At 47.7% G+C, this 14,211-nt stretch overlaps 1 protein-coding gene across 1 annotated transcript; it reads left to right on the forward strand.

Moving 5' to 3' along the window:
- The first annotated feature begins 1,139 nt into the window (after positions 1-1,139).
- Positions 1,140-14,205, forward strand: LOC118373892 (epithelial splicing regulatory protein 1-like). Its single transcript, XM_052511545.1, has 5 exons — positions 1,140-1,520; positions 9,190-9,414; positions 9,512-9,767; positions 12,533-12,710; positions 13,335-14,205. The coding sequence occupies exons 1-5, from the start codon at positions 1,140-1,142 to the stop codon at positions 13,393-13,395; spliced, it is 1,101 nt and encodes a 366-aa protein (XP_052367505.1). The 3' UTR covers positions 13,396-14,205.
- Positions 14,206-14,211: the final 6 nt, after the last annotated feature.

Here is a 14,211-nt window from a genome sequence, read left to right on the forward strand (position 1 = left end):
TCATGCCGTCAGAAAACTGAGCACCGATTACGGTAGTAATTTTGTCACCCTCATCATGGCAAAGACACGGAGAAATGCATATGATGCAGCTTTCAAGTTGAAGGCGATCGATCTGGCTGTTGGAAAAAGAAATAAAGCTGCTGCACGGGAGCTTGGCCTTAATGAGTCGATTATAAGACTTTGTAAACAGCAGCGTGAGGAACTGAATCAGTGCAAAAAGACAACAACAGCTTTCAGAGGGAAGAAAAGCAGATGGCCCAAAGTATTTGCAGCCACTCGACATCAGTGTAAATCGTGCATTTAAGGTGGCGCTCCGTGTTCAGTGGGAGGCTTGGATGACAAGTGGGGAGAAATCCTTCACTAAAACGGGCCGCATGCGAAGAGCAACTTATGGTCAAGTCTGCCAGTGGGTCCTGACAGCGTGGAGCATTGTCAAAAAATCCACTATCATCAATGGGTTTCGAAAGGCTGGACTGCTGCGTGTTGAAGGGGCAGCATGAGCTCAGCGGGGTATTTGCCTCCGGATGAAAGTGACGAGAGCGACAATGAAAACGATCCAACATCGGATGAAGCAATTCTGAGGCTATTCAACTCCGACACCGAAGGAGATGACTTCAGTGGTTTCAGTGCACAGGAGGAGGCTTGGTAGGCTACTGTTTTAATTCTTGTTACAAGCCGTGTTTTGTTAAAACATATTTATTTTTGTTACAAGCCGTGTTTCGTTTAAAGGCTGTGTAAAGTTCATTTGTTTCAATGTACCGGCAGGCACCTGCGGCTTATAGACATGTGCGGCTTATTTATGTACAAAATACATATTTTTTAATAATTCAGTGGGTGCGGTTTATATTCAGGTGCGCTTAATAGTCCAGCAATTACGGTAACCTGTTAATAACCTATTTTCAACCTTTAACTAACCCTACCACTAACCAACGATACATAGAGGTGACCTGTTAATAACCTATTATCAACCTTTTACTAACCCTACCAATAACCACGATACATAGAGGTGACCTGTTAATAACCTGTTATCAACCTTTTACTAACTATCTATGGTGTGGCTCAGATACTAACAACACCAGTAAATAAGTAAACATAACCTGTAAATAACAGCTGGAGCACAAAGAGCAGGAGTTAATGCCATGTCTTTTCTGCTGCAGGTGTACAAGGCAACAGGAGAAGACTTCCTTAAGATAGCAGGCGGTACCTCCAGTGAGGTGGCGTTGTTTCTGTCTCGAGAGGACCAGGTGATTGTCAGGATGAGAGGTCTTCCCTTCACTGCCACACCTGACCAGGTGCTGGCCTTCTTCTCCCAAGGGGAGGGGCCTAAAGAGGCGTGTCCTGTCAGTGGTGACAAGGAAGGTATCCTATTTGTGCGTTTCCCTGATGGAAGGCCGACAGGCGACGCCTTTGTCCTATTCGCCAGTGAGGAGCATGCTCAGTGCGCTCTCAGGAAGCACAAAGACATCCTGGGAAAGAGATACATTGAGCTGTTCAAGAGCACCGCCGCTGAGGTGCAACAGGTATGAAGAGGGGGAGGGTTTGTCTGTCTGTTAAGGTGTAACAGGTATGAAGAGGGGGAGGGTTTGTCTGTCTGTTAAGGTGTAACAGGTATGAAGAGGGGGAGGGTTTGTCTGTCTGTTAAGGTGTAACAGGTATGAAAGGGGAGGGTTTGTCTGTCTGTTAAGGTGTAACAGGTATGAAAGAGGGGAGGGTTTGTCTGTCTGTTAAGGTGTAACAGGTATGAAGAGGGGGAGGGTTTGTCTGTCTGTTAAGGTGCAACAGGTATGAAGAGGGGAGGGTTTGTCTGTCTGTTAAGGAGTAACAGGTATGAAGAGGGGGGTTTGTCTGTCTGTTAAGGTGTAACAGGTATGAAGAGGGGGGTTGTCTGTCTGTTAAGGTGTAACAGGTATGAAGAGGGGAGGGTTTGTCTGTCTGTTAAGGTGCAACAGGTATGAAGAGGGGGGTTTGTCTGTCTGTTAAGGTGTAACAGGTATGAAGAGGGGGAGGGTTTGTCTGTCTGTTAAGGTGTAACAGGTATGAAGAGGGGGAGGGTTTGTCTGTCTGTTAAGGTGCAACAGGTATGAAGAGGGGAGGGTTTGTCTGTCTGTTAAGGTGTAACAGGAATGAAGAGGGGAGGGTTTGTCTGTCTGTTAAGGTGTAACAGGAATGAAGAGGGGAGGGTTTGTCTTGTCTGTTAAGGTGTAACAGGTATGAAGAGGGGGAGGGTTTGTCTTGTCTGTTAAGGTGTAACAGGAATGAAGAGGGGAGGGTTTGTCTTGTCTGTTAAGGTGTAACAGGTATGAAGAGGGGGAGGGTTTGTCTGTCTGTTAAGATGCAACAGGTATGAAGAGGGGAGGGTTTGTCTGTCTGTTAAGGTGCAACAGGTATGAAGAGGGGAGGGTTTGTCTGTCTGTTAAGGTGTAACAGGTATGAAGAGGGGGAGGGTTTTTTCTGTCTGTTAAGGTGTAACAGGTATGAAGAGGGGAGGGTTTGTCTGTCTGTTAAGGTGTAACAGGTATGAAAGGGGAGGGTTTGTCTGTCTGTTAAGGTGTAACAGGTATGAAGAGGGGAGGGTTTGTCTGTCTGTTAAGGTGCAACAGGTATGAAGAGGGGGAAGGTTTGTCTGTCTGTTAAGGTGTAACAGGTATGAAGAGGGGAGCGTTTGTCTGTCTGTTAATGTGCAACAGGTATGAAGAGGGGAGGGTTTGTCTGTCTGTTAAGGTGTAACAGGTATGAAGAGGGGAGGGTTTGTCTGTCTGTTAAGGTGTAACAGGTATGAAGAGGGGGAGGGTTTGTCTGTCTGTTAAGGTGCAACACGTATGAAGAGGGGAGGGTTTGTCTTGTCTGTTAAGGTGTAACAGGTATGAAGAGGGGGAGGGTTTGTCTGTCTGTTAAGGTGCAACAGGTATGAAGAGGGGAGGGTTTGTCTGTCTGTTAAGGTGTAACAGGTATGAAGAGGGGAGGGTTTGTCTGTCTGTTAAGGTGCAACAGGTATGAAGAGGGAGGGTTTGTCTTGTCTGTTAAGGTGTAACAGGTATGAAGAGGGGGAGGGTTTGTCTGTCTGTTAAGGTGCGACAGGAATGAAGAGGGGGAGGGTTTGTCTGTCTGTTAAGGTGCGACAGGTATGAAGAGGGGAGGGTTTGTCTGTCTGTTAAGGTGCAACAGGTATGAAGAGGGGGAGGGTTTGTCTGTCTGTTAAGGGTGCAACAGGTATGAAGAGGGGAGGGTTTGTCTGTCTGTTAAGGTGCGACAGGTATGAAGAGGGGAGGGTTTGTCTGTCTGTTAAGGTGCGACAGGTATGAAGAGGGGGAGGGTTTGTCTGTCTGTTAAGGTGTGACAGGTATGAAGAGGGGGAGGGTTTGTCTGTCTGTTAAGGTGTAACAGGTATGAAGAGGGGGAGGGTTTGTCTGTCTGTTAAGGTGCAACAGGTATGAAGAGGGGGAGGGTTTGTCTGTCTGTTAAGGTGTAACAGGTATGAAGAGGGGAGGGTTTTTTCTGTCTGTTAAGGTGTAACAGGTATGAAGAGGGGGAGGGTTTGTCTGTCTGTTAAGGTGTAACAGGTATGAAGAGGGGGAGGGTTTGTCTGTCTGTTAAGGTGTAACAGGTATGAAGAGGGGGAGGGTTTGTCTGTCTGTTAAGGTGCAACAGGTATGAAGAGGGGAAGGTTTGTCTGTCTGTTAAGGTGTAACAGGTATGAAGAGGGGGAGCGTTTGTCTGTCTGTTAATGTGCAACAGGTATGAAGAGGGGGAGGGTTTGTCTGTCTGTTAAGGTGTAACAGGTATGAAGAGGGGGAGGGTTTGTCTGTCTGTTAAGGTGTAACAGGTATGAAGGGGGAGGGTTTGTCTGTCTGTTAAGGTGCAACAGGTATGAAGAGGGGAGGGTTTGTCTTGTCTGTTAAGGTGTAACAGGTATGAAGAGGGGGAGGGTTTGTCTGTCTGTTAAGGTGCAACAGGTATGAAGAGGGGGAGGGTTTGTCTGTCTGTTAAGGTGTAACAGGTATGAAGAGGGGGAGGGTTTGTCTGTCTGTTAAGGTGTAACAGGTATGAAGAGGGGGGAGGGTTTGTCTGTCTGTTAAGGTGAAACAGGTATGAAGAGGGGAGGGTTTGTCTTGTCTGTTAAGGTGTAACAGGTATGAAGAGGGGGAGGGTTTGTCTGTCTGTTAAGGTGCGACAGGAATGAAGAGGGGGAGGGTTTGTCTGTCTGTTAAGGTGCGACAGGTATGAAGAGGGGGAGGGTTTGTCTGTCTGTTAAGGTGCGACAGGTATGAAGAGGGGGAGGGTTTGTCTGTCTGTTAAGGTGTGACAGGTATGAAGAGGGGGAGGGTTTGTCTGTCTGTTAAGGTGTAACAGGTATGAAGAGGGGGAGGGTTTGTCTGTCTGTTAAGGTGCAACAGGTATGAAGAGGGGGAGGGTTTGTCTGTCTGTTAAGGTGTAACAGGAATGAAGAGGGGGAGGGTTTGTCTGTCTGTTAAGGTGTAACAGGAATGAAGAGGGGGAGGGTTTGTCTTGTCTGTTAAGGTGTAACAGGTATGAAGAGGGGGAGGGTTTGTCTTGTCTGTTAAGGTGTAACAGGAATGAAGAGGGGAGGGTTTGTCTTGTCTGTTAAGGTGTAACAGGTATGAAGAGGGGGAGGGTTTGTCTGTCTGTTAAGATGCAACAGGTATGAAGAGGGGGAGGGTTTGTCTGTCTGTTAAGGTGCAACAGGTATGAAGAGGGGGAGGGTTTGTCTGTCTGTTAAGGTGTAACAGGTATGAAGAGGGGGAGGGTTTTTTCTGTCTGTTAAGGTGTAACAGGTATGAAGAGGGGGAGGGTTTGTCTGTCTGTTAAGGTGTAACAGGTATGAAGAGGGGGAGGGTTTGTCTGTCTGTTAAGGTGTAACAGGTATGAAGAGGGGGAGGGTTTGTCTGTCTGTTAAGGTGCAACAGGTATGAAGAGGGGGAAGGTTTGTCTGTCTGTTAAGGTGTAACAGGTATGAAGAGGGGGAGCGTTTGTCTGTCTGTTAATGTGCAACAGGTATGAAGAGGGGGAGGGTTTGTCTGTCTGTTAAGGTGTAACAGGTATGAAGAGGGGAGGGTTTGTCTGTCTGTTAAGGTGTAACAGGTATGAAGAGGGGGAGGGTTTGTCTGTCTGTTAAGGTGCAACACGTATGAAGAGGGGAGGGTTTGTCTTGTCTGTTAAGGTGTAACAGGTATGAAGAGGGGGAGGGTTTGTCTGTCTGTTAAGGTGCAACAGGTATGAAGAGGGGAGGGTTTGTCTGTCTGTTAAGGTGTAACAGGTATGAAGAGGGGGAGGGTTTGTCTGTCTGTTAAGGTGCAACAGGTATGAAGAGGGGAGGGTTTGTCTTGTCTGTTAAGGTGTAACAGGTATGAAGAGGGGGAGGGTTTGTCTGTCTGTTAAGGTGCGACAGGAATGAAGAGGGGGAGGGTTTGTCTGTCTGTTAAGGTGCGACAGGTATGAAGAGGGGGAGGGTTTGTCTGTCTGTTAAGGTGCAACAGGTATGAAGAGGGGGAGGGTTTGTCTGTCTGTTAAGGGTGCAACAGGTATGAAGAGGGGGAGGGTTTGTCTGTCTGTTAAGGTGCGACAGGTATGAAGAGGGGGAGGGTTTGTCTGTCTGTTAAGGTGCGACAGGTATGAAGAGGGGGAGGGTTTGTCTGTCTGTTAAGGTGTGACAGGTATGAAGAGGGGGAGGGTTTGTCTGTCTGTTAAGGTGTAACAGGTATGAAGAGGGGGAGGGTTTGTCTGTCTGTTAAGGTGCAACAGGTATGAAGAGGGGGAGGGTTTGTCTGTCTGTTAAGGTGTAACAGGTATGAAGAGGGGAGGGTTTTTTCTGTCTGTTAAGGTGTAACAGGTATGAAGAGGGGGAGGGTTTGTCTGTCTGTTAAGGTGTAACAGGTATGAAGAGGGGGAGGGTTTGTCTGTCTGTTAAGGTGTAACAGGTATGAAGAGGGGGAGGGTTTGTCTGTCTGTTAAGGTGCAACAGGTATGAAGAGGGGGAAGGTTTGTCTGTCTGTTAAGGTGTAACAGGTATGAAGAGGGGGAGCGTTTGTCTGTCTGTTAATGTGCAACAGGTATGAAGAGGGGGAGGGTTTGTCTGTCTGTTAAGGTGTAACAGGTATGAAGAGGGGGAGGGTTTGTCTGTCTGTTAAGGTGTAACAGGTATGAAGAGGGGGAGGGTTTGTCTGTCTGTTAAGGTGCAACAGGTATGAAGAGGGGAGGGTTTGTCTTGTCTGTTAAGGTGTAACAGGTATGAAGAGGGGGAGGGTTTGTCTGTCTGTTAAGGTGCAACAGGTATGAAGAGGGGGAGGGTTTGTCTGTCTGTTAAGGTGTAACAGGTATGAAGAGGGGGAGGGTTTGTCTGTCTGTTAAGGTGTAACAGGTATGAAGAGGGGGAGGGTTTGTCTGTCTGTTAAGGTGAAACAGGTATGAAGAGGGGAGGGTTTGTCTTGTCTGTTAAGGTGTAACAGGTATGAAGAGGGGGAGGGTTTGTCTGTCTGTTAAGGTGCGACAGGAATGAAGAGGGGGAGGGTTTGTCTGTCTGTTAAGGTGCGACAGGTATGAAGAGGGGGAGGGTTTGTCTGTCTGTTAAGGTGCGACAGGTATGAAGAGGGGGAGGGTTTGTCTGTCTGTTAAGGTGTGACAGGTATGAAGAGGGGGAGGGTTTGTCTGTCTGTTAAGGTGCGACAGGTATGAAGAGGGGGAGGGTTTGTCTGTCTGTTAAGGTGCTACAGGTATGAAGAGGGGGAGGGTTTGTCTGTCTGTTAAGGTGCAACAGGTATGAAGAGGGGGAGGGTTTGTCTGTCTGTTAAGGTGCGACAGGTATGAAGAGGGGGAGGGTTTGTCTGTCTGTTAAGGTGCGACAGGTATGAAGAGGGGGAGGGTTTGTCTGTCTGTTAAGGTGCAACAGATATGAAGAGGGGGAGGGTTTGTCTGTCTGTTAAGGTGCGACAGGTATGAAGAGGGGGAGGGTTTGTCTGTCTGTTAAGGTGTAACAGGTATGAAGAGGGGGAGGGTTTGTCTGTCTGTTAAGGTGTAACAGGTATGAAGAGGGGGAGGGTTTGTCTGTCTGTTAAGGTGCGACAGGTATGAAAAGGGGGAGGGTTTGTCTGTCTGTTAAGGTGCGACAGGTATGTCTGTGTGTTGGAGGAGGGATGTGCGTCTGTCTGTTGAGGTGGAACGTGTGTGTCTGTTTTGTCTGCTAAAGTGCAACAGGTAGAAAGAGAGAGGTAGGGAGTGTGCATGCATGTGTGTGTGTTGGTGCGTGTGTGTGTTGGTATAGTCCTGGTGGGGGTTTCTGTAGGAAACCTAAGCAGAGGATTTAAAGGTTTAAGGGTGTGACACAGAGCTTCAATAGAACACGGGCATTTACTCTAATTAACAACTGGATGAGCGAGTGTGTGTGTGTGTTTCTGTGTGTGTCTGTGTGTGTGCGTGTTTGTGTGTGTGTGTGTGTGTGTGTGTGTGTGTGTGTGTGTGTGTGTGTGTGTGTGTGTGTGTGTGTAGCTGTGTGTAGCTGTGTGTCAGTGTGTGTGTAGCTGTGTGCCAGTGTGTGTGTGGCTGTGTGTGTGTGTGTGTGTGCCAGTGTGTGTGTGTGTGTGTGTGTGTGTGTGTGTGTGTGTGTGTGTGTGTGTGTGTGTGTGTGTGTGTGTGTGTGTGTGTGTGTGTGTGTGTGTGTGTGTGTGCGGTCAATGGGAGGTTTGTTGAGCAAACACTTAAATGATCTGGTCTGTGAAAGATTACCCTCCTAATACACACCACACACACACACACACACACACACACACACACACACACACACACACACACACACACACACACACACACACACACACACACACACACACACCTCACCTCACCTCTCATAGTCTAGCCCTATTAATTGATAAGCAGGTGTCTCAGCTCTCAGTGTAGTAACATTCCCATGCACTTAGACTCCTACACAGTACAGGTTTAAATGTTCTAGTGGTTTTAGACTCCTACACAGTACAGGTTTAAATGTTCTAGTGGTTTTAGACTCCTTCACAGTGCAGGTTTATATGTTCTAGTGGTTTTAGACTCCTACACAGTACAGGTTTAAATGTTCTAGTGGTTTTAGACTCCTACACAGTACAGGTTTATATGTTCTAGTGGTTTTAGACTCCTACACAGTACAGGTTTATATGTTCTAGTGGTTTTAGACTCCTACACAGTACAGGTTTAAATGTTCTAGTGGTTTTAGACTCCTACACAGTACAGGTTTAAATGTTCTAGTGGTTTTAGACTCCTACACAGTACAGGTTTAAATGTTCTAGTGGTTTTAGACTCCTACACAGTACAGGTTTAAATGTTCTAGTGGTTTTAGACTCCTACACACTACAGGTTTAAATGTTCTAGTGGTTTTAGACTCCTTCACAGTACAGGTTTATATGTTCTAGTCGTTTTAGACTCCTACACAGTACAGGTTTAAATGTTCTAGTGGTTTTAGACTCCTTCACAGTACAGGTTTAAATGTTCTAGTGGTTTTAGACTCCTACACAGTACAGGTTTAAATGTTCTAGTGGTTTTAGACTCCTACACAGTACAGGTTTAAATGTTCTAGTGGTTTTAGACTCCTTCACAGTACAGGTTTAAATGTTCTAGTGGCTTTAGACTCCTACACAGTACAGGTTTATATGTTCTAGTGGTTTTAGACTCCTACACAGTACAGGTTTAAATGTTCTAGTGGTTTTAGACTCCTTCACAGTACAGGTTTAAATGTTCTAGTGGTTTTAGACTCCTACACAGTACAGGTTTAAATGTTCTAGTGGTTTTAGACTCCTACACAGTACAGGTTTAAATGTTCTAGTAGTTTTAGACTCCTACACAGTACAGGTTTATATGTTCTAGTGGTTTTAGATGTCTGAAGGTGAGAGGTCAAGAGGTCAGAGTTCGGTGGTAGTGAGTGACCCTGAGGGGGCTGGGTTACAGTTCTTCTCCAGGACGGTAAACATTGTGATATCCTGTTGGCAACCAGCCAGATTCCTACTGTCAACACACAAACACACACACATCTTTTCAATACAGACACACACACACACCTACACACACTTAATCGGAATACCCCTGCCAGATTAAAACCAGGAACTCCAGAGAGAATATGCTTGTTTATGTGTGTATGTTGTTGCTGAACCAGCACTTATAACCATCTAACCGTATAACTCTCTCTGTGTGTAGGTGTTGAACAGGTACACGTCAGCCCCTCTGATCCCCGTGGCTCCAGCCCCCCTGGTGTCAATGTTGCCCTCTGTGTCTCTGTTGCCCTCTCCTGGTGGTGTGAGGGACTGCCTCAGGCTGAGGGGGCTGCCCTACACCGCCACCATAGAGGACATACTGGCCTTCCTAGGAGAATACACACACGACATCAGACCACACGGAGTACACATGGTGGTCAACCAACAGGTAGGTACACACTATATAAGCCTGCTCACACACACACACACACACACTATGCATACTGATAGTAAAGCTACCCTGCTTTGTGTGTGTATCTCCATAGGGTCGTCCGTCAGGGGACTGTTTCATCCAGATGTGTTCAGCAGAGCGGGCTTTCTCTGCCTCCCAGCGGGTCCACAAGCAGGTGATGTCTGGTCCGGGCCAGGCTGGCAAGCGAGGGGTTAACAGCCGCTATGTGGAGGTGTTCCCCTGTAGCGCTGAAGAGATGGGTCTGGTGTTGATGGGAGGCTCCCTCTCACACACACACATTCACACACACACCCGGACCAGGAGTGGGACAGGGCTCAGCCCGCCGCCATGTAAGTCCAGACGTAAGTGCTGCTGGGAGCTGGGCGCTTCGGGACCGCAGGGTAGGTGGGCTGCCACAGACCAGGGGGCAGGAAAGGGTGAGGGGATAGAGGTCAGAGGTTAAATCTTGCCCCCTGTCTTCTTTTCTGTCTGGGTTCTCTCTGATCTAGAACTCTGGGAGGGTAGAAGGGTCTGACCTGACCAGAGGGGTAGGAACCTGGGGTGTGAGTGTGTGTGTTTGTGTGTGTTACCCCTTGTGGTTTGGGAATATTCTGTGTGATTTTGGTGAATTTGCATGCGGGGAGAAATCTGTAGTTCATTGACTGTTCAATGAAAACATCTTCTTCACACACTCTGATTAAAAACAGTGTGTTCCAATGGTTTATGTGTGCTTGGCATGTGTGAGGCCTCTTGCCCAATTCCAAATGGATCCCAATGTGCTGGAAGTATTGGATAGGTGTGTAAGCAATATTACAAAAGTGAGTTGAAGGGAGGGACTCAGGATTGATTTAGGATTGGGCTTGAGTCTTTCAGTTGGAGTGTGTCCAATCAGTGGGGCTGTGGGAGAGGTGGGTGGAGCTGAGCTCTGGTGTGTAGTGATGGAGATGTCTAGTCATTGAGCTCTGGTGTGTACTGATGGTGATGTCTAGTCATTGAGCTCTGGTGTGTAGTGATGGTGATGTCTAGTCATTGAGCTCTGGTGTGTAGTGATTGAGATGTCTAGTCATTGAGCTCTGGTGTGTAGTGATGGTGATGTCTAGTCATTGAGCTCTGGTGTGTACTGATGGTGATGTCTAGTCATTGAGTTCTGGTGTGTAGTGATGGTGATGTCTAGTCATTGAGCTCTGGTGTGTAGTGATGGTGATGTCTAGTCATTGAGCTCTGGTGTGTAGTGATGGTGATGTCTAGTCATTGAGCTCTGGTGTGTAGTGATGGTGATGTCTAGTCATTGAGCTCTGGTGTGTACTGATGGTGATGTCTAGTCATTGAGCTCTGGTGTGTAGTGATGGTGATGTCTAGTCATTGAGCTCTGGTGTGTAGTGATGGTGATGTCTAGTCATTGAGCTCTGGTGTGTAGTGATGGTGATGTCTAGTCATTGAGCTCTGGTTTGTACTGATGGTGATGTCTAGTCATTGAGCTCTGGTGTGTAGTGATGGTGATGTCTAGTCATTGAGCTCTAGTGTGTACTGATGGTGATGTCTAGTCATTGAGCTCTGGTGTGTAGTGATGGTGATGTCTAGTCATGGAGCTCTGGTGTGTAGTGATGGTGATGTCTAGTCATTGAGCTCTGGTGTGTACTGATGGTGATGTCTAGTCATTGAGCTCTGGTGTGTAGTGATGGTGATGTCTAGTCATTGAGCTCTGGTGTGTACTGATAGTGATGTCTAGTCATTGAGCTCTGGTGTGTAGTGATGGAGTTGTCTATTCATTGAGCTCTGGTGTGTAGTGATGGTGATGTCTAGTCATTGAGCTCTGGTGTGTACTGATGGTGATGTCTAGTCATTGAGCTCTGGTGTGTAGTGATGGTGATGTCTAGTCATTGAGCTCTGGTGTGTAGTGATGGTGATGTCTAGTCATTGAGCTCTGGTGTGTAGTGATGGTGATGTCTAGTCATTGAGCTCTGGTGTGTAGTGATGGTGATGTCTAGTCATTGAGCTCTGGTGTGTAGTGATGGTGATGTCTAGTCATTGAGCTCTGGTGTGTACTGATGGTGATGTCTAGTCATTGAGCTCTGGTGTGTAGTGATGGTGATGTCTAGTCATTGAGCTCTGGTGTGTAGTGATGGTGATGTCTAGTCATTGAGCTCTGGTGTGTAGTGATGGTGATGTCTAGTCATTGAGCTCTGATGTGTACTGATGGTGATGTCTAGTCATTGAGCTCTGGTGTGTAGTGATGGTGATGTCTAGTCATTGAGCTCTGGTGTGTAGTGATGGTGATGTCTAGTCATTGAGCTCTGGTGTGTACTGATGGTGATGTCTAGTCATTGAGCTCTGGTGTGTAGTGATGGTGATGTCTAGTCATTGAGCTCTGGTGTGTAGTGATGGTGATGTCTAGTCATTGAGCTCTGGTGTGTAGTGATGGTGATGTCTAGTCATTGAGCTCTGGTGTGTAGTGATGGTGATGTCTAGTCATTGAGCTCTGGTGTGTAGTGATGGTGATGTCTAGTCATTGAGCTCTGGTGTGTAGTGATGGTGATGTCTAGTCATTGAGCTCTGTGTGTAGTGATGGTGATGTCTAGTCATTGAGCTCTGGTGTGTAGTGATGGTGATGTCTAGTCATTGAGCTCTGGTGTGTAGTCCCGTGTAGCTCAGTTGGGAGAGCATGGCACTTGCAATTCCAGGGTTGTGGGTTTTGATTCCGACCGGGGACCAGTATGAAAATGTGTGCACTCAACACTGTAGGTCTCTCTGGATGAGAGCGTCTGCTAAATGACTCAAATGTAAAACAGTCATGGTGATATAATATTGAGGTCATTAGTGGGGTCAGGAGTCAAGCCCAAACACACGTCTGTAGAAACTAAAGGTGTTCATTGAGGAGGGTCGTTGTTGCAGAAGACTCACCTAGAAACAAACTACGACCGGACCATGTCACATTGTAGACGACTGGGAAGCACACTGTAGTCTGCTTACAGCAGCCATCTTTAGATGGGACCAGGGGATCTCTAGTTCTCTGTGTGCCGTGTTGGGCATGTGTCCTTTCCGTGTCCTTGCCTTGGCGTGTTGTCTAACTGTCCCCCCCCCCCCCACCAACCCACCCACAATCCCCCCTCCCCAGGTCTGTCTCCTCCCTCCTACTCCTTCCCACCCATCCCTTCCATCATGTCGGCTGAGGCTGCCGGCCTCTTCCCTCCCATTGGGCAGGTGATGCTGAGTCCCCGCCCCCTAGGACCTGGACACGCCTACTACCCAGCTAGCACTCAGCTCTACATGAACTACACTGCATACTATCCCAGGTAAGGACTATTACGGGTTGTGGGGAAGGACATACACAAGGGTAGTTAATGAAATCAGTGCCCCAGATAAGAACTGTTAGCCCCATTAACCATCCAGTCATATACTGTAAGTGGCTTGGGGGCTGGGAGGGAGGGGACATTGGTCCTTCTGTAGCTCAGTTGGTAGAGCATGGCGCTTGTAACGCCAGGGTAGTGGGTTCGATCCCCGGGACCACCCATACGTAGAATGTATGCACACATGACTGTAAGTCGCTTTGGATAAAAGCGTCTGCTAAAATGGCATATATATTATTATATATTATACATACACGAGGGTAGTTAATGACTGAACAGTAGTGTGGTATCAGAAGACTAAGACCACAATGACCTTTCTCTCCTCCCCCATCCTCCTCCCTCCTCCCCCTCTCCTCCCTCTTCCTCCTCCCTCCTCCCCCCCTTCCCTCCCCTCCCTCCCCTCCTCCCCTCCTCCTCCCCCTCCTCCTCCCCCTTCCTCCTCCCTCTTCCTCCTCCCCCTCCTCCTCCCTCCTCCCCCTCCTCCTCCCTCCTCCTCCTCCCTCTTCCTCCCCCTCCTCCCCCCCTCCTCCCCCTCCTCCTCCTCCCTCCTCCTCCTCCCCTCCCCCTCAGCATTGAAGTTCATTTGGATGTGATATCCCTGACAGAAAAACCACATGGAGTTCACATGTGAACACGTGACGTTTTCCAAAAGCACGTTTTCATGTGATCTTATATGAAGTTAATGTGACAACATGTAAAGCAACATGTGATAACATGAAACTACAAGTGAAAACACATGAAGTGTTACAAAAAACACATTTTCACATGATTTTCCACATTGTGAAATTGTGTGGTTTTTCCTTAACGGATAATTACTGTATGACTCTAAGCACACACACCTCATGGCATTTCAGGATGTATAATGCTGTGTTTGTTAAGGCCTCTCCAACTCACTCCTTATATCTCCCCCTCTTTCTCTCCTCCCTTCTCCCTCTCGTCTCACACTCTCTTCTCACTCTCTTCTCCCTCTCTCCTCTCTTCACCCTCTCTCTCCTGTCTTCTCACTCTTTTCTCCCTCTCTCCCTCCTCTCTTCACCCTCTCTCTCTCCTCTCTTCTCACTCTTCTTACTCTCTCTCCTCTCTTCTCACTCTCTTCTCCCTCTCTCCTCTCTTCACCCTCTCTCTCCTGTCTTCTCACTATTTTCTCCCTCTCCCTCCTCTCTTCACCCTCTCTCTCTCCTCTCTTCTCACTCTCTTCTTACTCTCTCTCCTCTCTTCTCCCTCTTCTCCCTCTCTCCCTCCTCTCTTCACCCTCTCTCTCTCCTCTCTTCTCACTCTTCTCCCTCTCTCCCTCCTCTCTTCACCCTCTCTCTCTCCTCACTCTCTTCTTACTCTCTCTCCTCTCTTCTCACTCTTCTCCCTCTCTCCCCATCTCTTCACCCTCTCGCTCTCCTCTCTTCTCACTCTCTTCTTACTCTCCCTCCTCTCTTCTCACTCTTCTCCCTCT

The sequence above is a fragment of the Oncorhynchus keta genome, unplaced genomic scaffold (genome assembly GCF_023373465.1).
Source record: "Oncorhynchus keta strain PuntledgeMale-10-30-2019 unplaced genomic scaffold, Oket_V2 Un_contig_6964_pilon_pilon, whole genome shotgun sequence".
Lineage (NCBI taxonomy): Eukaryota > Metazoa > Chordata > Actinopteri > Salmoniformes > Salmonidae > Oncorhynchus > Oncorhynchus keta.